At 51.5% G+C, this 26,359-nt stretch overlaps 1 protein-coding gene across 4 annotated transcripts in view; it reads left to right on the top strand.

Moving 5' to 3' along the window:
* The window catches only part of KANSL1 (KAT8 regulatory NSL complex subunit 1), a 77,570-nt gene that overhangs the window by 5,052 nt on the left and 46,159 nt on the right, over positions 1-26,359 (top strand). For 3 of the 4 annotated variants that reach the window (XM_066204832.1, XM_066204831.1, XM_066204829.1), the window contains exons 1-2: positions 2,134-2,491; positions 12,164-13,544. In XM_066204832.1, coding sequence (XP_066060929.1) covers positions 12,247-13,544 — 1,298 coding nt within the window. In that variant the 5' untranslated portion in view covers positions 2,134-2,491; positions 12,164-12,246. Of the gene's footprint in view, positions 1-2,133; positions 2,492-12,163; positions 13,545-26,359 lie in introns of those variants that run through there. The other variant, XM_066204830.1, reaches the window with a different exon arrangement.

Genomic DNA, 26,359 nt, shown 5'->3' with positions numbered 1-26,359 from the left:
CAGCATAAAACCACGTTTCTTGCTACTTCTGCTTTTTTAGCTGAGCTCTAATTCAAGGCAGATTAAAAAACCAATGAGGTTTGCATGCCATCGTAGGGTCCTGTGTCCTGGGTTCCCAAAGTTCCCTCCAGGTGAGGGGAGGAGATCAGGAGAGAACAGAGTAGCTGCTGAGTTCCTCATGCAATTGTCTTTCAGAAACGGTATTTTTGTTACCCTTAAGAATAGATTGTGTTCACTGTGTGACCCCGTTTGGTGCTGGATGTGGGGCTGCTGATAACACACTGCCCTGCTGTCCTCCTTGGCACTGTTTCATCGCTGACTTAAAGCCCTGCTCAAGGTCTCTACACTCATTTTTTTAGGTACTGCGTGAGAGTGCTGAGCCTGGGGGCGTGTTAGTTGAATATTTTTCTTGGAAAAAACACTTAGGTATAGGCTGTGTTTTGAGCATTTGTGTGGTCAGCAGAGACCTCTGGGGTGGCTCTGGCTGCAAGCCCAGGTGGTCGCACACACCCTTAGAAAAATGATGAAATGTGAATTTCCTGGCCCAAAAAACCCCGCTGTGATGACAGTGCCGTGGTGTGATTTGTTAAGCAACGTATTGGATTTTAAAGAGCAGCAGTAGTAGTGCCTCGACTCTGTATCTCCAAATGCTTTTTAGAGGGAGGCAGCTCTGCTCAGGCCCGTGGTGGGATTCCTGTGCAGGGCCAGGAGTTGGACCCTGATCCCTGGGGGTCCCTCCCAGCTCAGGGTGTTCTGCAATTGCTTGTGTGGTATTGAACCCCCTGTGTGGTGCTGGGATTTGAAGCACGAGGAGGAAATAAACTTGACTCTGTGTGCTGCATAATCCAGGCCAGGATTGTCCATACTGGAAAGAGGATTCCTCCTTACCTAATTCTGCAGTCGAGCAGGACAGGTCTTGTTTTCTCTACGCGCAGCTCCCCGGGGCAGGTTCTCCTCTGTGTCGGCGAGCACAGCTGGCACTGCTGTAGCTCTTTCCCTTTGCAGGCAGATGATGGTATACAGCACTTCTTTTCTTGGCAGAGCTGCGTTCCTGCTGTAGAGGCAGCAGAGCAGTGTTCTGGCTGAGAGAGATCCAGCCCCAAGCCGCTGCCAGAGCGGGGAAGAGCCTTTGCCTGGCAGGAATTTCCAGCGGGTTTGTGGCGCCGGGGGCAGGCGGGGCCGTGGGCTCAGTCCGGGCCGGGGGACAGCCAGTGTCACCCGCCTGCAAGTGGCCAGACTGAAGGTCAAAGAGGCGAAGTGGTTTCTGCAGTCCCAAAAGAATCCTTTCTTGCTCTTGGAGCGTCCTGTGTGACGGAGCCTGTGAGGAGGGGCGAGGATCGGGGGGCGAGGGGGGACCCTCTGCCGGGCTGCCAGCGCTGCGTCCCAAGCCCTGTCTGGAGCCTGGGGCTGCGGCAGCGGGGACAGCCCCGCGCCCGCCTGGGGAGCCCTCGGCCAGATCCCCGGGGAGCGTGGCAGGAGCAAAGCGAGACGAGCCGGCAGCGAGCTCCCGGGGCTGCGGGCGGACGCGGGAGAGCGTGACGTGCAGTTTTGCGGGGGAACACTTAAACGGCGAAAGTTGTTTTTTTCCCTGTTTTTCCCGGGAGCGGGCTCGCGGTGGCCGAGCGGGCAGTGTGTGCGTTTTGGGCGGGGAACGGTTAAAGCGGTGTAGAAGCGGCGGCGTTCCCGCAGCGCCGTGTCCTGTGTGTCCCCGGGCGCGGGCGGACTCCAACTCCCGGCCTGCCCCGCGCGCCGCCGCGGGCTCCCCCTGGCGGCGTCCGGCGGGGAGCACAGCCCCCCGCAACGGCGGGGCCGCGGCGGGCGGACAAAAGGCGGCGGGCCCGCCCCTCCCTCCCCTTCCCCTCCCTCCCTCCCGCCCTCCCTCCCCGCCGGCGGCGGCGGTGCCGGTGCCCGCCCCTCCCTCCCTCCCTCCCCTTCCCCTCCCTCCCGCACTGCAGCTCCTCCGCGCGGCCGCGGCGGGCGCTCGGCGGGGCCCCCCGGCTGCGGGCGGGCGCGGGCTGCGCTGCGCGGCGCGGCCGCCGGGGGCGCTGCGGCGGCGCCCCCCGCCCCCCCGCCTCCTCCCCGTCCTCCTCCTCCTTCCCCCCGGTGCATTCTCCGGCTGACGGGAGGGGGAGGGCAGGGAAGGAGCCCGGCCGCCATTTTCGAGCCGCGCCGCCGCCGCGCTCGCCCGGAGCAGGGGGGAACCGGGCGCGCCGACGAGAAGCGCCGCAGCGCCCGCTCCGCCCCAGCGCTCCGACCCGGGGGCGGGGGGGCCCCGCTCCCCCCCTCCCCCCCCACCCCCAGCACTGCGGCCGCCGAGGGAGACGGGCGAGCCCATCCCCCGTTCCGCCGGGGCGGGCGGGGGGGGCGCCGGGGGTGGCGGCGCCGCGGCTGCCGCCCCTCGTCCCGGGGGGGCCCGGTGGGTTTGTTTGCGAACTGCGCCCGTTTCGCCGCGGCCGAGCCCGCCCGGACCGCGCTCGCCGCTCGTCACGTGGTAGGTGCCGCTCGCCCCGCGCCCGCCGCCCCGCGCCCGCCGCGCCTCCCCCGCCGCCCCTTTGTTAGAGCCGCCGCGCCCCGCCGGGCCCCGCCGCCGCCGCGCCCCAACTTCGCCGAGCCCCCCCTCCCCTGCCCTTCCCCTCCCCGGTGCGGCGGAAAGTGCGGGGGTCGCGGCGGGAGAGCCGCCCCGCACCCCCCCGCCCGCCGCCCCCGGTGCTGCGTCTCCCCGGGGCGGGGGGGGGGGCGGGCGCCGCGGGCGGGGGGCGGCGGCGGCGCCGCTTTAAATTGAAATTCCGTGCCCGGGGGTCCCGCAGGGTCGGGTCGGGGCCTCTCACGTGGCCGCTGCCCCCGGGGAGGGGAAGGGACGGGAGGGAGGGAGGAAGGGGGGGCTCCGTTCCCCAACCTGGTGGGAAAAGGGGGCTGGCGTGGGGGGTGGGGGGGGGGCACACGCGAAGTTTTAAAAGTAAACAGAAAAAAAAAATTAAATTGCATAACCTTAAAGCTTGCAAAACGCGTGGAGGGAGCAGGTCCCGCGGCCCCAAATCCGCCTGGAAAATAGGAGCGGAGCGGTGCCGGTAATCCCGGTGGGCTGTCACCGGCGGGAGCCGTGTCACCGGGCGCTCTCCCTGCTCCCGGGGTGCACAATAGCGTCGTTTTCCAGGTGGCTTCGAGCTCCAAAACCTTTTCCCTGTATTTACTTTCCAGCCGCATATTTTGTATTTTATTTATTTCGAACCGGCCCTGCCGATCCAGGATTATTTTCCCCAAAACAAGCTGGAGGAGTCCGGCTATCCTGAAATGCTTTCCGTGATCCCTACGTGTGTTTACTTCCATCACGGGATTAGCATCTTCCAGTGCTTGGTTACGGAGAAATTTCCATCATTTGGGGTGTAAATGGGGGTCATGCAGGTGGAAAAATATAGCAGCTGAATATATTGGGAACTAAACTCATTTTCTGCCCAAAAAATCAGACCCACCTTCCAAACCGAGGTGCCATCTCTCCTCTCCTTAAATTTGTGTCCAGGTGGAGCAGAAGGCAGGCGCTCCATAGATTATATTCCCTGTTATGTAAAATGCACTTGAATGACAAACTGTAGTTTTCCATGAAACCGGTCAGGATATGGGAGGAACTGCAGGTTTTTTATTTGTTTTGACTGACCATTATATTTTGGACTGGTTTGGGCCACGGCCGTGGTGGTGGTTACATCATGTCATGTGTTGTGTGCAGGGTGCTTTGTGCCTCTAAAAATAAGGTGAGGAGGAAGCCCGTTTGTCGGGGTGGGAAAGTCGGGAAGGACTCCGGTGTGGGTCGGTCCCGCTGCTCGGGGGATAGAACACTCCGGGGGTGGCTGAGGTGTGGCTGTGTGTGCCACTGAACCTCTGCCGGGGCTGGCAGGCCAGGGATCTGTCTGTGTGCAGGCGTTTTCTCTTTAAAACCATATTTGTCCTTTTTATAGCCTTTGTTTTCATGGAGGAACCTCTGATGCTCTTCCCTGCTTTAGCGTATCCTCTTGGATTTCCATTCTGGCACGGGAGCAGCGGCGCTCTTCAGGCTGATTATATATATATATATATATAATTTTTTTTTCTTTATTGAGAAGGGGGCAGCCTTTCGGGGGGCAGCGCCGGAGCCGGGGCCCGTGCGGGGCTCTCGCTGCCCGCCCGCCCCCGCCGCAGATACGGGCGGCCTGGCCGCTGCCGCCTTTTGGCGCGGCGCGGACGGGGATGGTGGTTTTTTTTTTTCCCTGTAGCCACACTGCCAAGGTAGCACAGCTGTGTGGGGCTTAATGGATTGATATGCTGCAGGAGCAGTTAATTGTGGAACTTGGTTGTGGTACTGTTATAGCTGATTTGTAATGATTTAGCAATGAGGAATGACTTGTGTTCTCTCGTCAGAGGTGATAAAGCAGCAGATGACCCGGCAGATGTGGCTGTGGGTTTCTCTTACGCCTTTTTTCCCCTCTTTTGCCTTTTATTTTTTTTTTTTTTTTAATGCTGTATTTCAGTCCCATTTGCTCTCAGAGATCATCCGGTAACCGGAGAGCTGGTGAGAGTCTGACATCACGAGAGGCAGGGATGAAAACTGAGCGCTTCTGTGACCAAAGTCACTTCCTTTTGCCCTGTTTATAACTTGTGTTTTGGTGAAGGCCACTGCCATTATCTAATGAACGCCCAGAACAAAGACTGTCTCTGGAGTTCCAGCACTCCACCCTTCCCTGCTCAGGCTCCACTTGCTGCCTGTCCTTAGGAACCTCAAAAGGCTTTTCCACGGAGGTTGAGACTCAGTGGACAGCCAGGTAAAGATAAGGCCTGGGGATTCTTAGGCCCAACCCAAGGAGAAAGAGCAAGTGGCACATATTTTCGTTTATGGGCCTTCCATATAATTTTCCTCTTCTGGAAAATTACCTTTTTTCTTGGAACATTTTTTGAGAGGAGGTCAGTACTATCTCAGCCCCAAACACCACTTGATTTTGCATTTTTCTGTTTGTTTGTTTTTTTTTTTTTTACTCGACTATGGGAGAAACAGGTGGGTCAACTTAGGCCTAACTTGGAGTTTAATTGCTGAAGGGTCTCAGGTGGATCACATAGTGATGAATCCAAATAATGAGTAAGTTCTGCACGCCTGCCTCTCTTCTCAGTGTTTATCCTTCCATTAAAAAGAGCGCTGAGCACTGGGCAGTTGCAGTGGCAGGTGATCTGAGAAGCAGCGTTTCCGTTGCTGCATTTTATAAATACCATGTCCCTGCTCATGACTTCCAGGAATACAATGTCTATCTGGAATGAAAAGCAGCAAAGACTCGGTTTGAAAGTCCTTCCCTGTAAACAGGAGTTTGGCTGCATGTTTGAGGATGCAGTTTTCTGTAACAAATCGTTTAAATTGGAATAAAAGCTTTCTGTTCTTTCTCAGCTGGACCAGGAGTTGTCATACCCAAATCAGCAAGAGTCTGGGTGATGCAGGACTTGAGTAAACATAATTCCATTAAACCCTGCGCGTGTCCTCGTCGGCCCGAGTTCAGAGCTGTGTTTTTGGAAGAGCAGAGTTTGCATAAGGTCTTGTTCAGGTTTTTTGAAGAAAGTTAGAAAGCCAGTCTGGATCTCTCCTGCCACAAAGTGCAGCCAGCAGGTGACTGCCAGAGTTTGGAGAGTGACACAGACGGAGAAATGGGAGATGTCAGTAGTTGGGAGGACATAATTCTGGAGAGCAGACTTTTGACAGTGCAGTGTCTGAATTTAGTTATGAAACTGTGCTGTTTATCTGATAAAATGAGGGAGAAAGGTAACAAAATCAAATCTCAGAGGGGAAATGGGGTTAGCTGTCAGCCTGAACAGGCCTCATCCTCATCTGTGCTTGAGTTAATCTCTTGCTGCAAACTTAGTTTTTTCAGATGTGGTGGAAAGAAAAGTTTAATTGAAATATATATTTCTGTATCGGGAGCTGCTTCAGGCCTCAGAGGCCTTAGCAGAAGGTGGACCTTAAAGATTTCTCATTTTCAGCTCGCAAACGTTGAGAAACATCTCTCTGAAATCTTTATAACTTCCTGTCAAGGTCTGCAGCGACAGAGGATGTGATGGGAAGGTTACTGTGAGGTTTCTTTGCACTAAACGAGGAAGAGCAGGCCCGGCTCAGGCTGTAATTGCGGCCCGTGGAAAAGGACCTGTGATGTGTGAGTGAACATCACCGTTCATTGAACACGAGTGTCTGTGCTCTGGAGCTCTGTCGCCCTGCGTTCTGGCTGCTGCCAGGGCAGTGCTGCGGGCCGTGCTCTCTGGGCTCCAGGAGGAGCCGAGATCTGCAGTCAGCTGGGCGCTGGTGGCGTGGGGAGCCCACTGCTGAACCCCGGGCAGGGGAAAGTCTTTAAACCGGGCGGCCAGATGGGGCAGGGGTCTGGTGACCGGGGGCACTGAGCTCTGCTCCTCTCTGGGCTGTCATTGCTTCTTGAGGACACGGCCAGTTATCCCAGGGCGCTCCAGACAACTTTCCGTAGTGACAGTCAATGCCTTGTTCTAAAACACTAAGTTTAAAATATGAAGTATTAAGGTGCTGCTACTTTACGGGGCAGGGGGGTGTTAAGAGTTTTGGGAACAGTTATATGCTTTTGAGCAAAGGTGGGTATGACTGTACCTAGTGAATGAAAATGTGTCTTTAAAATTAAAAGGCAATTCTGTTTTTTGTTTAACTTGCTCCCTGAGTCCTGAGTTCAGTTTTTCATATTTCCTGGGCAACTTGCCCAGATTATGCGAAAGAAAAACAAAATCTTTCTGATACTGCATGGGGGAGACCCAGATTTCACAATTAAAGCTTTTTTAAATTTTATTTTATTTTTTATTTTTTGTTGTTGACAGGCTGCTGCTTTCTGCAGATGTCCCATTATTATTTTTGAACCACATTTCTTGTGATTTGACTCTAAACTGCAACTTTGTTCTGAAGAGTGGCTTAACAGTAATGGGGATTTTTATCTGGAGACACTTAATTTTCCAGGGGAAGGCATTCTTGCTTTTAATAATTCACTTTTTTTTGACAGAGATGACAGTTAATCTTTCTTTGTGACTTCTGTTTTTCTTTCTGACATCATATTGATGAAACCTCCTTTACCTCAGATGATGCAATTGCTTTGGTTTATTTATATCCAGTGAGAATTCACAGGCGTAAGAGAGAATTATTCTTGCAGAAGGAGATCTCAGAGTTGACCAGACCCTGCCACTCATGTGGACAAGGAAGTAGAAGCAGCAGCTTTTAGTTTAATGTCAGGGGCTTCTCTTTGGAAACAGGTAATAGTGGAGCTCAGTAATATTTCTGGGATGTTCTTACTATTAAAATTCTTACTTTTCCCTGGGAGAAATCTTTCCCTTCGAACTACGAACAAGTCTGTAGTGTTAGTAGCTGTGGAATCTACTCGTGTGTCTATTGTAAAAATCTGTGGTTCTTGTGTATGTTCTTAACCTTTTTTTAATTAATATTCAGAAAAAAGAGCCTGTTTCCCAAATGTGGGTCATGGCAAGCACACAGTCTGCACGTGATAACTGGCTTATCAATAAGGTGATCGTCCTGTACTTGCCTGTCACGTTACCTTAATTAAAGCTTTGAGAGTTGCTTCTCATGTAAATCCCTTTCTAAATTGGTAAACACCTGTCTTACAACTACAAAATGTTGAGAGGTGATAACAAAAGGCACGTAGAGAATCTGTTAGGCACAATAGTCATGACTTTGGTAGGTGGATGTGGAAAATATTTGTAGGGCTCAGGGAGTTGTGTGTTGTTACCTGCTGAGGTTAGCACAGATGATCTGTTTTACTTGCAAAATGAAGTGTAGAGGGATTTTATTTTAGCAAGTTTGGGGTTTTTTAATGTGCTTTGTTTTGTTTTTTTGACTGAAACATACTTGTAACCGCACAGGTTCAAGAGTTGGCTGCACTGTTGATTTGTAGTGGGGGAGGAGAGGGGAAGTGGGAATTGGTATAATGCTCACTTCCTTCACAGTAACTTTGCTTTTATTGCTTCTACCAGCACCTTTGTGTACATCAGGAAGTGGCTTTTGGGGAGGACAGAGCTTGGGGTGAAGGGGTTTCAGGGTGCGGTAGTGCAGGAATTAAACCATAATCCAGGAGCACTAATACGTGAGGCAGGTGTGTGTGTGTGGCCAGGAGGTGAGGGAGGGATGGAGCCAGGTGGGTGCTGCCCTGGGATTGATGTCTGGGAGAGCATGGACAGCCCTTCCAGAGGCAAACTGCAGTGGGTTTAGACACGTCCCTCCTGTGTCCAGTGCTCAGAGCTCCCTGTGTTTCTCATGACCCTCACTGGAAGCACAGTGCCTGGTTTCTCCCCAAGAAACTCTTTCCACAAAGAATTCAGAGAGCCAAACGTCCTGTGTTTGTTTTGGGCTTACAGTGCACGCCTGCACAGAACCATGTGCTTGGAAACCCAGTTCTCCCTTCAATGTCTGATTGTCAAATTGGGTTTTAGAAGCAGAGGGTGTTGAAGAAGTCAGCGTGGCAGGGGATTGTTTGCAGGGGTGTCACGACCCGGTGCTGCTCGGGGGTGTAGTGTGACTGGGAGTGTTCCTCCTGCCCCTCTGACTTCCCGTCGCTGCCCTGGCCATGTTCTCCCTGCTCCCTCTGCTCAGTGCTTGGGAGGGTTGGGTGTTGGGGGTCCGGTGAAGCCCCTGAGGAGCCCTGGTGGCTCTGCTGCCTCGGTGGCCTCCCGTGCACTCCTGGGGACCGAGGGAAGATGGGCGAGTGATGTTACCCTGGTTTTACCTGCCTGCTGCAGCCTTTCATCTGGGCTCTGTTAATTACTGCTAAGTGCTCTGGCAGTGCTCTACTTCTAAAGGGAAAATGAAGAACGTTCATTCAGTATTAGCCTAAGACACGCTGTAAACACCACGTTGGCCTTCCAGAGGCGGCTCCTCTTGGATCTTCCCAAGCCAAGTCCAGCTGAGGGGCTGCTGAAGGCTGGGCTGGAGCAGGGCTGTGCTGGCGGAGCTGGAGCAGCGTCCAGTTACTCTGGCAGTTCTCTACCAGCAGGGCTTGTGCCAGAGCAGGAGCCTCTGGGGCCCTCGTGTGTCACCTTGAGTGCTGGGAATTGAAGACCCTTGGCAGGGAAACAGTGAGAAAAGGGACCTGTGGGTGCTCACATGGATCTGCTAGTACTGACGGGTGACAGCAGTTTCAGTAGAACTTGCCAGCGCAGTTTTGGTCCCAAGAGCAGGCAACGGCTCGGGGATAATTCTTGGAATTATTGTAAGACTTACCAGAATGCCTTGAAAGTTCTTGAGACTGTGTGAATGACCTTCCCTTCCCATTCTGTGACCTTTCCTTTTCTTTGTTCTCCTTCATCAGAGATGCCTTAGCACCTTCTCCTCTCCCTGTTAGGAAGAAATTCCTGATAAATGTAATACAGCTTTAATAACAACCAACACTTATAAACAGAGGGAGGGAACATGCTTACAGATGTTCTTTAATGTCTTTTCCAGGGGTTGTTCATAAAAGTAGAGATCTTATTCAATGTTGGAGAAGCCAGTGCTGTCCAGCACACAGGGAGTTTATAAGAACTTAGAAAAAATAGACCAAATAACTTTTGGAGGTCATCTTTAAGGTACTGGAACAAAGCCTTATTCTTAGGGGAGGCTTTCCAGGCTTCCAAAGTATTCTAATTGTTGTCCACTCCGTAAGTGGAGCCAGGGAGGTTTGCAGCAGCTTAGCAGGAGGATTTGCTGTTTTCAGGTGGGTTTGTTAACCCGGAGGAAAAGGCAACGTCACAGTTTTGCTTCCGTTTCCCACTTCTGTTAATTTGATGACATACAAATCAAAACTCTCTTCAGCCGGCAGCTCCTGCAAGCTCCTGACAGGCTGCAGTTGCAGATGTGTTCACCAGGAGTCATTTAGCACCAAGGGGAGGGGTTTGCCCTTTTTGCAGTTGGGTGTTTCCGAAGCCACCGTCGATGTCTGGTGGTAACTGTGGTGGGGAGCTCTGAGCCAGAGTTCCCTCCGGAAGGGAGACCCACGTGTTTCTGCAGAACTGGGAACCTGTTAGTGGCAGTCATTCCCAGTGTGTGTGTCTCTAGTGAAGGTCTTGGAAGGAGGCTGGAGTGGAGGAAGTCTTTATTCTGACAGTCTTCCTCCCTCCTCTCCCAAGGGTGTCATAGCTACAAGTGGAAAGTTCCCTGCAAGTTCTCTTTTTTCTTTCTTCCCTGAATAGGCATGTTCAGTTTTTATTTATGGACCCAAATGGTGAGTAAAAGCCATTTTCAGTGAGTGTGGCCTGTACTTTTAGACATGCAGAGATCCTTTTTTAGTAAGAACGCAGTGTAGTCGATTACAGAACATCATAGGTTCTGTGAGTAGGGCACTTGGGAAGCCTGAACCCACCTCCAGCATCTTGGTATTTCTGCTGCCACAGCACTTCTTAGCTCAGTTCCTCTGGAGATTGTTTTATTCCTTCCCTGTCTCCTCCTTCTGTGTCACCTAACTGGACTTTATGGAGAGTGAGTTTGAAGGACTGTTAGCAGGGTGCTGTGGGTGGGCAGGGCCGGCCCCTGGGAGCAGTCCAGGCTGGAGGATGAGCAGCTGGAGAGCAGCCCTGCGGGAAGGACTGGGGGGTGAGAGGCTGGACATGACCAGTCCCAGGAGCCCTGTGCCCTGAGCTGGTCCCCCGGGGGGGCGGCAGGGGCTGGGGGTGGAACTGGATGAGCTTTGGGGTGCCTTCCAACCCAAATCACTTTGGGGTTCTAGGACTGTGGAGGGTTTGTATTTTGGACCTGGTGAGGGGCCGGACAGTTGACCAACGTATATACTCACTGGAAACTGCACAGAGCAAATAATCTTGAGCCTTCCCTCCATGGGAATGGGAATTTGTTTCTCTAACTCATCTCTGACTTCTCACAAAAATTTAGGTTCTAGTACTTTGATTTTCAGCCTTGATGTCTTTCTGGTCCCTGTTACGGTGAAGCAGCTGGATCTGATGTTGGGAGCGACTGGATGAGCCCAGAAACAAAACTGGCCGTGAAATTCTCCTTGTTAAACGTATTAAAGCTTTAGATAGTCCTTGCTTTTCCTGTAAAGTGGTGCATTAATTTGGTCATTGGGCTGTGTTAATTAACAGCTACAACAAGCTTATGCAAATTTATGTGAAATTAGAGGATTGGCATATCAGGCAAGAGATCAGGGCAACTTTTTTATTATTAAGTTGACACTGAAATATTTTATGAAGATGCTAAATAACTTCAGCAGTAAGAGGAAAATCAAGTAACTGTTTCACTGGCAGCACAGCCAGTGCCATGGGTTATTTGAATGCAATCAAAAAAGACATTTAAAAACACTTCTAAATGTTTTAGTGGTAAGGAAAATGGGTGAATGACCAGAGACTTGAAGGTGGGTGGGAAGAGGCTGCAGTGCAGAGAAATGAAGAGTCTTTAGTTATTTCTCCTGATTTGTTTGCTCTAGTTGAGTTAAACCCAGGCTTGCTCCAACAGTCAGTGCAGAACTGCTCTGTGCGTGTGTGGGTTAATCTTTATCCATGCTCTTGAAAGAGAAATGGGAATTGCTCACACTGGAAATCACCTGGCTCATTCAGAAATGTACTTCTGGGAAAGTAGGTTTCATATACACCAGGGAAGTAACTTTCTTGAAATCCAAGTTTCAGGGAAGCAGTGGGGTTTCTTCAGCCACTGGGAGTTTAAGCATATGGAGATTTGTTCCCCTCAAGCCCTGTCTGTGTTACATGTTATAGTCAAATTTGTCATTTTTAAGACCCCTGAGCTGGCAGTAGAAGCACTGAGAACTATTTCATAGGTGTAGCTCAGGGATTTTAAAGATGAAGTCGGTGAAGTTGCTGGCATTGAAGGATAGGAGCATCCAGGGCTGGAGCTTTCCTGGAGGCCTGGAAGGGTTCTGGTGTGCTCACGGATAAACCGAAAGATGGGAGCAGCGTTTTCAGACTGGCATTAGCTGTGGGAGATGCTGGGGTTCTGGAGGGTTGGGGGGTTTTGTGCGTTCCTGTTCCCAGCTGCCCGGGGCCCGCCTGGCTGTGCTGAGCGCGCCTGGGGCTCCCGGGGGAGCGGGCTGCTCTCAGCCTGGCCGGGCGCGAGCGCCGCGTCTCGCCGCCGTCGCGCAGAGCGCTGGGTTTATTCCCCCGAGTGCGGTGCCTGACCGTGTGTTCTGCCTTCCCCGTGCAGGCTGCCCTCGGGAGCGGCGGTGGGAGGCAGTGGAGCTGGCCTCGGCAGCGGGAGAGGCTGGACTTCCCGTGTCTCTGTGCTGAATGGCTGCGATGGCGCCCGCTCTCACTGACGCAGCAGCCGAAGCTCACCACATCCGATTCAAGCTGGCTCCCCCGTCCTCCACCTTGTCGCCTGGCAGTGCCGAGAGCAACGGCAACGCCAGCAACATCCTCCTGGCTGCCAACGGCACCAAAAGGAAAGCCATTGCTCCGGAGGATCCCAGTCTAGATTTCCGAAACAACCCTACGAAGGAAGAGCTGGGCAAGCTGCAGCCGCTAGTGGCCTCTTATCTCTGCTCGGATGTAACATCTGTCTCTTCAAAAGAGCCTCTGAAGCTGCAAGGAGTCTTCAACAAGCAGACAGTCCTTAAATCTCACTCTCTCTTATCTCAGTCCTTTTTGAAAACAAGCGATCTGTTGGGGAGGCAACCAGTGTTGGAATTCACTTTGGAGAATCTAAAAACAATGAGTACTAATAGCCAGCCACCTCTCCCACAAGCGCCTGTGAATGGCTTGGCCAAGAAATTGGCCAAAAGTACCAATTCAGACCATGAAAACTCTAATTCTCTGAATGGTGGGAAGTGTGCTCCTCCTTCTGCCGCCCTCCAGACTGTTGACTATAATACAGGAGGTTCTGAGTTGGGGGACCTGAAGGCCGGGTTGACCAATTGCACTCTTCCACACCGAAGCCTTGATGCAGAGCACGCAACTCCCTTTAGCAATAATAGCACTGCAAATAAACCTTCCCTCAATTCCGCCGAGCAGCAGTGGGTGCTGGAGGGCGGCGAGACGCGGGTGCCCGGCGTCGCGAGTCGCTCCGACTTCGGGAGCAGTAAGCTGGAGGAGCAGAAACCCTCAGTGCTGGCTGGTCACCACAGCGCCCTGGACTCGGAGATGAGGACGAGGGCCCTGCTGCGGCGCCAGGCGGACATCGAGAGCCGAGCCCGGCGGCTGCAGAAGCGCTTGCAGGTGGTGCAGGCGAAGCAGGTGGAGAGGCACATCCAGCAGCAGTTGGGCGGCTTCTTGGAGAAAACGCTGAGCAAGCTCCCGGCTTTGGACCCCCTGAGGCATCGGAGCCAGCTGATGTTGACCAGAAAAGCAGAAGCAGCCTTGAGGAAAGCTGCGAGCGAGACAGTTACTTCAGAAGGCCTGAGCAACTTCCTGAAGAGTGACTCGATATCAGAGGAGCTGGAGAGATTCACGGCCAGTGGCATGGCCAACCTGAGATCCAGCGAGCAGGCCTTCGACTCGGATGTCACTGACAGCAGCTCGGGCGGAGAGTCGGACGTTGAGGAAGAGGAACTGACCAAAGCAGACCCAGAACAGCCCCACGTACCACTGTAAGTAGCACTCACTTGTTTCCTTTCGGTGGTGGGGAGCGAGGGGGAAGGTGGCAGGTGGAAATACGGTTTTTGTAGGAACCCTAAATTTTGGATGGTCTTAGGTCAAAGGATTGTCAGAACTGCTGTGGTGTGATTTGCAGCACGTGCAGCGCTGGAGATGAAATTCCTCACGCTTACTGGAAATAGTCTTAGGTGTTTGTGGAGCAGCAAGTCATGGATATAAGGGCTGGCTGGAGTGGTGTGAGCTGCAGAAACAAACCTGGAATGCCATTAGCAGTTCTCTCCAAGATGCTTTGATCCTGTCTCCTGAAAGGAAATGTTGTTTTACAGTGGGAATATTTGTTGTAAACCTGTTGTGTAAAATAAGTCTGAATCTGTGTAGCTGACGGCATATTTACGATTGGGGAGTTATTTTATGTGTTAAATGAACTGCCTGGAAAAAATTACTCTGAAAGGGTTTGGTTCAAGTGCCAGCGGAAGTGTGAAGCGAGTGTGTTCTCTTCTTGAATCTGGGAAATTCTTGCTGGGAATTTTCTTCTTGTCTGTGCATTGCATTAAATGATGACAACAGCCTCATAATTATGTTGTTAACTGGATGCTTTTCGCATAAGTATTAGGTGTCAGTTTGTGTGTGGAGGAGGAAGATCCTTCTCAAGGCAAAAGGTCTTGAGACAGGTCAGGGAAGAAGGGAAAATTTTGTTCCAAACCCAGAATTTTCCCTGGGAGTGCATACCACAGTCATTTTGGAAAAATATCTTAAAAGGCCGTATTCTGTGTCTAGTCTGTGTGAAATCTTGCTTGCATCAGTAGGTGATCTCCACCCTGATGGACCCATTGAACCTCAGTCTGTGAAGTGTCGCTGCGGTCGACAGAAAGGTCCCTGCATGGGCACGGGGGTCCTGGCTGGAATGCCGCCTGGAAATAGTCACCAGGGCTGCTGCATTCCTGTGCTGTCCTGGGATTGTTCAGGTCTCTCTGGAGAAATAGTGGAATGGATTTGGATACCTGTTGTCCGGAGTGTGTTAGTGACTGGCCGGGGGCTGTGTGACACGCACAGATTTCACTGAGCTGGGTGGGTGTGAACCGTGGGCACTCGGTACTTTCAGCATCCTCCGAGAACACGCTCGTGTAGATGAGTGCAGATAACCAGATGTTTCAGCTTTTGAATATCAAATTCCAGCTAAATGTCACATTATGTTTTGGGATGGTGGCGCAGGATGAATTTCTGCATGTTAAATGTGGCTTGAGTTTGGGTTTCTCCAGTGTAAAGCTGGTAGCTGGCTGATCATGTGATCTCTCCTGGGTGGACATAAAGAGGTTCTTTTGCTGTTAGAAACAAGAGTTTACTGACTTCATTCCTGTTTTATAACATCCACAAATTTACTGTTGGGATTAGCAGTAGAATTGTGTTTCTAAGTCTTGTAGTAGTTATTGGAGGAGACATTTGATTAAAATCTGTCCAGAATAATACTAAATTTCCCATGTTGTGGGTTTCATGGCTTCACGTGCTGTCTAGCAAAGTGAAATTTCTTTGCCACTCCTCTTAATCCCAAGAGGAAGTGCAGCATTCAGAGACACGGTGCGTGAAATTCTTTGCTGACTTTTCCGCCCTTTGCGTTAGTCATGCCTTCACGTTCTGAGGACTCTTAAAAAGCCAAAGATTTGAAAGCTCATAAAAAGACTGATCCCTCTATTGTCTCTGGGTTCTGAAGCCGGTGTGTATGCACACTGGCATCTAGGCCAGGCCCACCAAACCTCGTTTAAAGTCGTGCCTGTGGTTATTCGGTGATGAGCCGTCCCAGCACTGTCCCTCCTGCCGGATGGGTGCTCTGGCTCGGTGCGTGTTGGTGCTCGTGAGTGGAACTCCTCAAGTCAACCTTAAGAGCTGGTACAAGCCTCTGAGCGCTTCTAAATACCATTCTCTTCCAGCAGTGCTCAGAGGCAGGAAGGGAAGAGCCAAGTTTTCCACTGGGAAGCTGCCTTGGGCCTGCTGATGGTACAGAGCCATGGTTGTACATTAGTGCGAGAGCAGAGGCTGCTCAGGGAGGGCTGGATTTCTTTTCTTTCTGAATTTACTTCTTTGAAGGAAGACGTGAACTCTGATTATTTTAATTTTGATAGTGAGATGGAATATCTAAATGTGTGATGGAGACATTCCAAACTCACCTGCAGGCATTCCTGTGTAACCTGCTGTAGGAGACCCTCTGATCTCCAGAGGTCCCTTCCAACCCCAGCACTTCTGTGATTCTGTGCGCTTCTCGTTGCTCAGCCACCATCCTTTGGTTCTGCATTGCTTCTGGACACCCCTGCCTTCCCCCCAAAAATACTGCTGTTTGCTCCTAGACCTTTAGTGAGAGCTGTGCCACAAGCAGGGCCTTGGAGCCTGCTGGCCGAGAGTGGCCATGTCACCAGCCACCTCTGAGATTCGAGCAGGAGCACCCAAAAGAGACAAAGACGTGTTTACATCACGCTTAGATAAGAGCTGACCTTTGAGTTTTTCTGGTGTGGTGGCATTCCAGAATCAGTATCTGGTCAAGGACAGACTTTGAAGCATTTGTGCTGTTCTGACCTGCCTGATCTCAGCTATGAAGCACCATCTCCCTGAGAAATTCTTCGTTCCAGTAGTGCTGGGGACGTTCCAGGACGTGGTGGGTCCTTCTGCAGCGCTCCCAGACCTGCTGCCCAGGAAGGTGCTGTCGTTCAGGTGCATAACCAGCCGTCCTGTAATGCATAAACAAAGCAGGGAGGGATTCGTTACACCTTTGGGAAGCCCTGCCAGCCATGGGCTGGGTTTAACGAGGTGCTCCTGGTTCTCAGGCTGCTGGTGGGGAGGGCAGGTGTGTGCAGGCAGGGTTGGACTGCGCTGAGCCCTCTGCTTTGTGCGCATCAAAGACCACCCTGTTGGATTGTGTCTGCTCCCGGGTTAGCAGGGCGCAGGTCTGCTTCACAGCTGCCATTCTCTAAAGGTGCGAGCCGGGCAGGCTGAGGGTCAGGAGAGAGCAGCTTTGCCTTTGCTAGGAGGTGAGGAAAGCAGGTGGGAGTCTCCCCTGTGGAGAATCCAGACTTCCTTGGCTGGGTGTGACTGGAGGCAGCAGCGCCTGAGAAACCTGTGGGACTGTGGCAGGGCCCAGGTGGCCTTTGGGGCGGGCAGACCCTGGCACAGGTGCCCACAGGGGCTGTGGCTGTCCCTGGATCCCTGGCAGTGCCCCAGGCCAGGCTGGACAGGGCTGGGAGCAGCCTGGGACAGGGGAAGGTGGCGCTGGATGGGCGTTAAGGTCCCCTGCAACCCAACCCATTCCATGGTTTTATGTTGCTGTCATCGTGTTGGGATCAGGACCTGCTTGTGAAACATGGTTCAGAGAAGGGCATGGGATTCTTCCCAGTGCTGCAGGGCTGCTGGCTGAAATCTGGTTTGTGTGGCTGAGCGATGGTTTAGAAAGTCACCAAGGCTCTGTTGTTTCTGTGTCAATGTGCTAATATAAATAGGAAATATTTCATGTGGCTTGTGCATCGTTAGAGTAGTTGCTTCTCTCAGACTGGTGGTTTCCTTGGTTGTGTTGGATTTGCCTGCAGACAAGTTTAATCAGAATTTGACAATTATTTTTGGCTGCTTAGTGACCTATGCCGGTGATGTAGACATGAGCTGGTGAGTGGTGGGTGATTTAGTCTCTCTGTACCACGGAGAAAATTTCTGAAAAGGTAATGAAACCAAATATTTAACTGGGACTTTTCCTTTAGCTCAGGTTTTCTTATCTGGAAAGTCACTGTTTGGTTGGCAGTTGCATCGAGCTCCCGAGAGGGAACTGAAGGTCCTAGTGCCCAACTTCTCACAGCCCCGGCTTCCCACAGAACCTTTCCGAGGGTCAGGCAGTCCCTGCAGTGTTCAGTCCCTGCAGCGTTCCATGCCTGTGGCCACGCTGCCTGAGCACGCTTCACCTATTCCCGTTTACTGAGGGAAATCCCAGCCCCTTCTGCACTTGGGTGTTGCGGTGAATCCCTCCCCAGCCTGTGTGTTGTCTCCTCCCTCCCTGCACTGCGTCACGTTGTGCTGCCGGCGTTTCAGAGCTGCTGGGCTTGGAGTAGTAATTAAGAGTTCTCACAACTGCTTTTCCCAGCGCTGGTTTCCAGGTCCTGTGTTGGAGATGAATGCATGGGGCGCTTGGGTTGGGGGTTGCTTGAGGAGCGGCCGCAGTTGGTGCATCAGCTGACAGAGAAATGGGATTTAGGGATGTCAAGGGATTCTGATTTTTTCCCCTTGATTATGTTTTTCAAGCGAGAACATGATAATGAAGCCTGTGTCTCAAGGCCCATTAAATGATATTTCTCAAATCCATGATTTCATGGAACTGTGATTCAGATGGCAGATCCCACGTGTCATTCAGAAATCGAATCCCACACCATGGGGACTGGGGAGGCTTTTCCTGCCGGTCGCAGACGTGTTTCACTAAATGATTTATGCAGAGCAATCCTAAAAGTTTGTCTCTTCATCACTTTTCTAGTCAGCTGCTTGACACTTCGGGTGGTGTTTTTTGTTGAATTTTAGCTGTGTGTGTAGGTACTGATGACAGCAAGGTGCATAACTGTGTTTTTCAGCTGTTTAGGAGAACTCGCTTATGTGTCGTGTGAGTTGTTAGTCTCAGCAGGGATGTGTTGGTCAGGAGAGAAGTCCGGCAGGCTCCTTCAGTGGGAAAGAGAGAGCAAGTCCTGAAGTGTTCTTGCTTAGCATTTGAAAGCAGAGCAGTGGAGTGGTTGATTGTTCAAAAATGCTTAATCAGGTATCCGAAGTAAGTAGGACACTCCAAGTCCCTCTTGCTTTTAAGGAAAGAGGGCAAACGAGAATAGTCAGTTATTTCTCAAAGAGCTGGTCCGAGTACACCTTTTATAGATATTATGGGTGTCTAATAAGTTGTTTCTGACTTTTATTAGGGCCTGGATCCTCGTGCAGACCTCGCTGGAGAGTGGCAGGGAGGTTTGGTGTAGGTCGGTGGCCGTCCACAGACCTCAGATAGGGCAGCGTGGTTGTCTTTCATCCGACGGGGACTTTGGTGCTTTGCTTTAAATTCATCCGAGCTGAAAGCCCCTTCCACCCCAAACCAGTGTGGGATTCTGTGAACCAGCACTCACTGTTGGGTCACGTGTGAGGAGCAGCGTTCGGATCAGTGCTGTGTTCAGGCAAACATTTGGATTTGGTGTGTGGGGTGTCGAATGCAGACGAAGCATCTTTCTGGCACATGCCTTCACTGCCCCTGCAGCGGTTTGGGTTGCTGTGCTCACAGCCAGGCCTTCTCTCCCTGTTTCTCAGGCTGGGCTGGGCTGGTGTGTGGAAGATAATGCAGAGGGCTGGGAATGATTTGGTGTCTGGTACTGCCAATGAGCTGCTCTTTGTCTCTCCTGCCCTTACCCAGTGCGGCAGCGAGTAAGAACAGGCTGTAGTTCAGTTTTTTAGGAGCTGTGGGTGACACTGTGAACGGGGTTGTATAAATATTTACTTTACTTTTCATTGGAAAAAGCCTGTCACAACAACTGAAGCAGCAGAAAATATTTTTTGAGAAGTTTGTGAATGTGAGCTGGTGTTAAAAACCCAGTGTGGGACTAGTGTGCTTTGCTGCAGTCTCCTCTGAAACTGAAGTCGGTGTTTGAGCGAGGGAAAGGGGCCCTGTTCAGAGCTAATCTCCAATATTGAAGTCTAGTATACCTCCGTGGGGGATGGGGAAAGGCTTTTACACTGCGTTACACCAGCATCTGCAAGCAGCCACAGCTCAGAGCTGCGTTTTTATTCGTGCTGCTACTGACGGAAGACAAAAAATGACGGTGTGGCTGAGATTAGAATTACTGCATGGCTGAGATTACAGGTGGAGCGGTGGTGAACCTGGAATTCCTTAGGGAAGATACTGTAAAGGTGCTGCCAGGTGTCTTCCTCAAAGCTTTGGGGCTTCATTCTGCAGTGGCGTGGGTTTCCCTCTCTTCGGTTCTCTCCTCCCGCAGATCGGTTCTGGTTGCACTCGCTCAGCGGTGCTAGACTTCCAGCTGGGGGAAAAATGTTTTTCTTGCTAAACTGGCACTACCCCAAGAGATTTTTCCACGGAGTGTGTTTTGGGCACACCCTGGATATGGGGCGTTTTGCAAGTGTCTCGTTTCAAAGGCCTGGAGAGCTCAGTGTCTTTGCTGGGCGGTGCTCAGATAAAATGCTTTAGGTAGGAGAGAACTTTAAAAACTGGCTTAGGTTTTATTTGCTGGATTTTGGGATGAAAGGAAGGGCTTAAAAATATAAATAGGTGAGGGCCTGTGTATTGACTGGGAATTCAGATGGGAAGTGGGAAGAGAAGCTTGAATTGCCGTTGGGTTTGTTGCAGTTGCCCTTCACATCTCTGGAGCCAACTGGGACGGATTCAACTCTCCAGTGCCCTCGGAGTTGTCTCTGCAAGTGGCTCTCTGCATTTGAAAGATTTGCTTTCACTTGAAGCACTGGAGTGGTTTGCTTAAGTAACATCCAGCTCCTTTTCTTTTTTTTTTTTTTTTTTCCCCCTTTCCCGTCCTATTTCTTTTCTTTTCACCCCCCTCTGACCTTCCCTGGGATAAGGTTACTTTCTGGAATGCCTGCTCCAGGTTTGACCTCAGCACTGAACCAGCTATTTATGGGAAGGGTACCTGGCACAGGCATGCCGAAAGGATTTGCTAACGCTGCCCGGGATTTTCCTGGGAAACGTGCTGTTTCATTGCATTGCATCAGCGAGGGAGGGGGGTGACGCTTTGCTGGAGGAGGGCGTTTCGAAGGGGACAGTCAGAGTCTTGTGCTGTTGAGACTTTCTGCTCGCTGCTTTTGTTCCGACGATGGAGCGGCTCAGGAATTCTGCGGCAGAGAGTTGGGGTGGGGAGGGCGCCTTCCCTGCGCCTGCCGCTCCCCAGCTCGGTGCCAGGGCTGCGCTGCCGGCGCTCTCCGCCGCTGTGTGCGCCGGCTCGGAGCTCGCCCCGGAGCTCTGGCCGGGCGAGGTGAGCTCCTGGCGGATGGCTGCTGGCTCTCCCCGATGCTCCTGTGCGACCACGATGTCTCAAGCGCAAAACGAGATGTTCCCTGCGATAGTGGCGGCACAGCTCGGCTGGCACATCTCGTGACGCGCCGGCTTCTGAGGCACATTAATTCCTGCTGCCTTATGAATGAGCACAGGCTGCTCTCTCCACACCTCCGGGGTTCTCAGAGAGCTGCTCTTCAAGGAGCTGGAGCTGCCGTGTTTGTTAGGTCCGTGCAGAATGCGCTCACAGAACCACTGAATGCTTTAGGTGGGAAAGGACCTCAGAGCCCACCCAGTGCCACCCCAGCCATGGCAGGGACACGTCCCACTGTCCCAGGCTGCTCCGGCCCTGTCCAGCCTGGCCTGGGACACCTCCAGGGATCCAGGGGCAGCCCCAGCTCTGCCCAGAGTGGAATTCCAGAGAGTTTGGAATGTCATTTTACTACCTCAGAAGTGCCTCCCGACAGGGTGGATTTGTGAAAAGTGACTTCATTTGGCTGCTGGCTTAATGAAATACTCAGTAATTTAAAGCAATGCAAAAAAAAAAAAAAAATACACCCCCCGCTATAATAGTGACTTTTTTTATATTAGGCTCAAAACATTTGATCATCAAATTACCCAAAGAGGGAACTAAGGATGATCAGGGTTCTCCTCATGCAGCAGAGCTTTAGGCTTTTGTATTTTGTGACATTTTAGCAGTTTCCATAGTAACACATAACGATGTTGTAAGAAATGTTGCAAGAATTTTATTTGTATAAGGAAGGACTTTCAAATATTAATGGAAAGCAGTGTGAATTGGAGGGAAGTGTGTGTGATGGAGGCAGAAGGAAGGGCTTGATGTAGGATCTGGAGTGAGCAGCCATCCACAGATTGAACTGGTCTTGGCCGGCAAACGGGAAAACAAGAGAGCTGCAGTCATCTGGGGAATGTTTGCCAGGAAATCTCTCCTCTCTGGTGCTGTAGGTGAAGCTTGGGAATACCTGCTGTTGCCCATTCTCCTGATCCAGGTAAAGAATATTTTCTCTCCTGAGTGCTTCTCATCCCAGCCCGTGTGCAGTTGGAGCTCATCTCTTTCCGTGATATTAAAGATTTGGAGCTGTTACCCACTGGCGTTGATGGGGGCTCTAGGCTTAGCTGAGATAAAATTGGATGTCTTCATTTAGAAGCCTTTGGGGCAGCTCATAGGCTCAGTCTGCATTTCCTGAATTCCCTGGTGCCTCCCCAGTGATGTCCAGTGCTGAGCTTTGGCTGTTTCGGGGCTGGTGATGTTGCATTAGCAAATCCATTCCACTCCTGAGAGGGAACCAGAGAGGTTTTTTGTAGGTGCCGTAGACAGAAATGGAAAAAAACCCCCCAGGATTCCTGAGGACGAAAAGGTTTAGTGAGGGGTATTTGTATGCACATATAAAACACGTGGGTATATATGAAATACATCAATACGACTCGTGGGTCATCAGCTGTGCTCCCAGGCCTGCGTTTCCATCCAGCCGTGTGTCTGGAGGCAGTGGAGGGCAGGGAAGGCTCCGTGCCCTCGGCATGGAGCGCCTGCAAGGCCAGAGTCCAGCACGGGGCCCGAGCAGCGGGTTCCCGTGCCAGCGCTGGCAGCGTGTGCCTCGTGTGCTCTCCTGCAGCCTGGGCAGGAGGTGGGAACCACAGAGCACACCTCGGTGTGCACGCAGGGCAGGGCAGGGCAGGGTCTGTCCTGCCAGAGGGGACTCCCCAGCCTGGGACGGCGCGCTCTGAAGGTGCGCCGGTGCTCCGTGATCCTGGCTCTGCCCCGGCAAAGTTCAGCTGCTGTGGTCCCAGCTCCTGCTCCCTCTGGTTTGATGGTTCTTCCCGTTCCTGGTGGTGTTTTTCTCCACTGGAGTCCCACATCCCAGTGACCAGGGGGAGAACGTTTCTGTCCAGCAGCCGATGCTGCTCCTAGGCTGGGACAGTTGCGTGAATAAAAATCGCAGCAGCGAAATCTGCCTATTTTTGTGTGAATTGGAGCCCTTCTCCATGTGACTTCTGCTATTCCCGTGCTGGCTATTTCAAAAAAATGAGACAATCAGCCTTCTGTAGATCTGCATTTTGAATGCAGAACACTTGCAGGGCCCTTGCTCCATGTATGCAACATTTTGTGGTGTTGGCTTTTTACTGTCTCCGGCTAAAACAAGAAAATGATTCTCTCTCTGCTCCTTTCGTGTCGTAGGTATCTCTCTGCCATTAGCAGAGATTTCTGAAAGTCAAAGGTAAGGTGCTATTTATACTGAGACAGCAGAAAGTAATGTGTAGAAACCAAGCACCTTAGGAAATCTCCCCAGGCGTTAACCACTTCTCCTGCATCAGGGTGGATTAAATTGATAAGGATTAATTTTCAAGTATTTTTAATTGTAACAGACACAGCAGAGTGTCGGGTAATGACTTCTCCAAGGTTCGTTGTGCATATATTGGTCAAAACCATCCCATTTTAAATAAAATAAATCTGTTTGAGTAGTAGCCAGGCACATAAAGAAGATTCCTCAGTGTGATGATTCATGTTGTGCCTAAAGACAGCTTTCCATGCTCAGCCCTTGCTTGCTCCCCCTACCATCCCCCTCTCCCTGCCTCTGGAAATGGGCAGGAAGCCTGAACCAGCTTAACTCTTAGTTATTCAAACCTACTTTTAATAGGTGATACCTGTAAAAAATCTCACCTGAAGGCTCTGATTGGCATGGTGTTGTGTATTAGGTGTTAACCTGGTTTAAGAAGTGTGTAACTGCAGGTTTTTCTTTTTTAGCTGCTTTTCTCCTGCATGTGAGCTGTTCTTGGAATTCTTCCTAGCAGGCTGGAATTGCATCTGTCTCCGGTTACTGTGGTTCTGTGCTGGTTCACTCTTGTGTGAATCTTTCACTTGTCAGACCTGCCCCAGTGCTCCTCCTCTCCCGGCCTATTCATGGCCAGGTCTTTTTAATGGAAAGACTTGTGTTCCTTTTGCAGCCAGTTCTCCTGCGGGCTGGCTCTTGAGATAGTATTTATTTTCTAAAGAGCATCCTCTGAGGAGAGGGAATTTTCATGACCCATCCTAGTTGTTGTGGCACAGCTCTGCCTTTGTTTTCCCCCCTGGTCTCTGCAGCAGGCAGTGCTTTGGTCTGTTAAACTCCTGGGGGCAAGCGCCCTCCGGGCTGGGTACAGGTAAGCCCTGATCAGATTAGCTGCTCTGCGAATTGAGCTGGTCCTTGTACCCTGTTTTCTTGGGCTTGAGCGATGGGTTTGTGTGCCAGGACAAGGTGCTCCTCTCTGAAAAATAAAGGGAAAATGACTCGATTGGGGGTTTCAGTGGCTTTATGAGGAACTAGTGAAAATTATCACAGAATACCTGGAGTTGGAAGAGACCCACAAGGATCACCCAGTCCAGCTCCTGGCCCTGCACAGACCCCCCAACAATCCACCCTGTGCCTCTTTTGCTCCCACAACTTAAAAAGATGCTCTGTGAGAACTGTGGTGCTCAGTGATGCAGCTCCTTGGAAGAGGAGGATGAGGAGAAAATGTTGTGGGTGTTTTCTTGATTGTTGTCACATCTGTGGAGGTTTTGCTTGCAGGTTCCCAGATGCTGTTAGCTGTGATGCTTGGAACCAGCGGTGACTGCAGGGCTCCAGCAGGGAGAGAACCTCTGCAGCCCCTCACAGCACTAACGAGGTGGTCCCCACTAATGAGGGGCTGCTGCCGGAGCTGAGTGTTACTGGGTGAATCTGCTGGAGGAATCCTCTCTTCATTGTTTTCCTCTGATGTCGTGGCATTCCTCAAAATCCCTTTCATCTACTTCTTGTCTGCTTGTTAGCAGCTATCTTCATGCAGAGCACTTGGCTACTTTCAATCTTTGCCTTATATAATTGAAGTTTCCCCCCCCTCCTCCTTTTGGAGCTTTCTGGTAGGATTTTTTTTTTTCCCCTCTCTGATGTAGGTGTTGGAATTTTTCAGCTAGTCAAACTAGTACATAAAGTGATCTTCCTGTTCTGGGCTTGCTGCAGTTGTCATACTGGGGGAAAGAAAAACTGATTTTACTTAAATTTATTAGGCCTGAGAGAAAACTTAGTTGCCCAGAGCAGCTGTGGCTGCCCCTGGATCCCCGGCAGTGTCCCAGGCCAGGCTGGACAGGGCTGGAGCAGCCTGGGACAGTGGGACGTGTCCCTGCCATGGCAGGGGTGGCACTGGGTGGGCTTTGAGGTCCCTCCCCACCCAAACCATTCAGTGGTTCTGTAAAACTGTGTAATTTTCCTTCCAGTTTGAGAGACTGCGACCAAAATTTCCAAGAAAGCATCTCCAGGGAAGCCTTTTCTCTTTTTTCCCTTCTTTTTCTTTTTTTGCTGTTGGGTCCTGCAGAGCTCTGCTGGAGTTCTAAAGCGAGTTGGATGCTCACTGCCCAGCGATTGGGGGTTTTGCTGGACGAGGAGCACTGGGATGTGCCTGTCCTCACTGCCCTTGGGAACTGCTGACCTGGTACAAATGGGAGGAGTATTAATTGAAGTAATGGAGCTCTCCTGTGTTTCAGTTCATTTCTGAGAGTAGCTTGTCCGAAAACATCTTGGTTTATTTATTTCGCTGGCACTTGGTGAGATGGAGGGGGCTCTGAGAATTTGTGATTATCTCCTTAGCTGTGGCTCGTGCTGCTGTCTCAGAAAGGAGACAGGTCTCTCCCCTCCTCCTCCTCCTGCCCCGGAGAGCAGCAGCTGCCTGGCTCCCTCCAGGATTAATCACCTCCATCGAACCTCTCATCGGTTCTTGACACACATCAGGGCAGAGAGCTGATGGAAAAGCGTTGTCTTCCTTCACAGAGATGTCTTGGAGTTGTATAAATTCATGCAGAACTCTCCCTTTTCCAGTCACTGTAATTGCCTGTAAGCTCAGAGCTGGGTAATGTCACTTCTAAAGTTGCATTTATTGCACAAGATTGTGTGATAATTTCAGAGGGACGCTCTCCCTTTTACCGAGGTTCTTTTCTTTTTTTATTTGGATGGGAACGTCCCACCCTCTGTCGTAGTCGTGAACTCCCCGGCCCTTGGAGCGAGCTGACAGTGCAGAGCTACCCTGGCTGATTACAGTTCTAGTTCTTACCACAGCTCATTCCAGCTCCTCTCATGAAAAAAATTTGTCGCGTCTGTTCCAGAGCTGGGAATCCTCTAGATCTGGGGAGGTGCAGATGTGTAATGGTTTGGCTGCAGATCCCGCCTGGCCCTCTGGACCTTGGCGGCCGAGCAGTGATGGACTCACAGCCACGGCTCTTCGTTTCTGCCACGATGACTTTTGTCTTGGCTTTTGTTGTGAAACTCTTGGCTTCAAAGCTTGTGCATGTGTTTGAGAACCTCCCGTGGGTTGTAGGCTCTCCTCTGACTGTGCAGGGAGGTTGGCTGGGTCTGGGCAGGGCTCTGGGAAGTCTCAGCTCAGGGTGCCCCTGCCCTGGGGAACTGTCCCGAGCTGTGTCAGCCCCGGGCTCGGGGAGGGCTCGGCCTGGAAACGCTCTCTGCAGCCCTCCTGAGGAGTCCCAGGGCATGGAGAACCCCTGCTCTGTTCTTTGTGCGAGCCATTCTCAGTTTTACCGAGCATTAAGGTCTGGATGATGTTGTAATACTCCAGACTGTTCTCATTTGCTGTCTTTTCTCATGGATTGCTTGACTGAAAGTTGCCCCAGCTCAGGTTTTTTGGCTCCTGTCCTGGTTTTTGACATGTGAATGTGACATGCTTTGCTTCTGCTTGTAAATAAAAAAATCTAAATTGAAAAAAAAAAGGTCTAGTATTCACTTCTCTAGAAAAACCCAACTCCTAGAAAGTGGTGACTGCAGG

Source organism: Chamaea fasciata, unplaced genomic scaffold, assembly GCF_029207755.1.
Source record: "Chamaea fasciata isolate MVZ Bird 193981 ecotype frontalis unplaced genomic scaffold, bChaFas1.0.hap1 SCAF_27, whole genome shotgun sequence".
Lineage (NCBI taxonomy): Eukaryota > Metazoa > Chordata > Aves > Passeriformes > Sylviidae > Chamaea > Chamaea fasciata.
The sequence above is the reverse complement of the archived record's forward strand: the minus strand, read 5'-3'. Positions and strand labels throughout refer to the sequence as shown.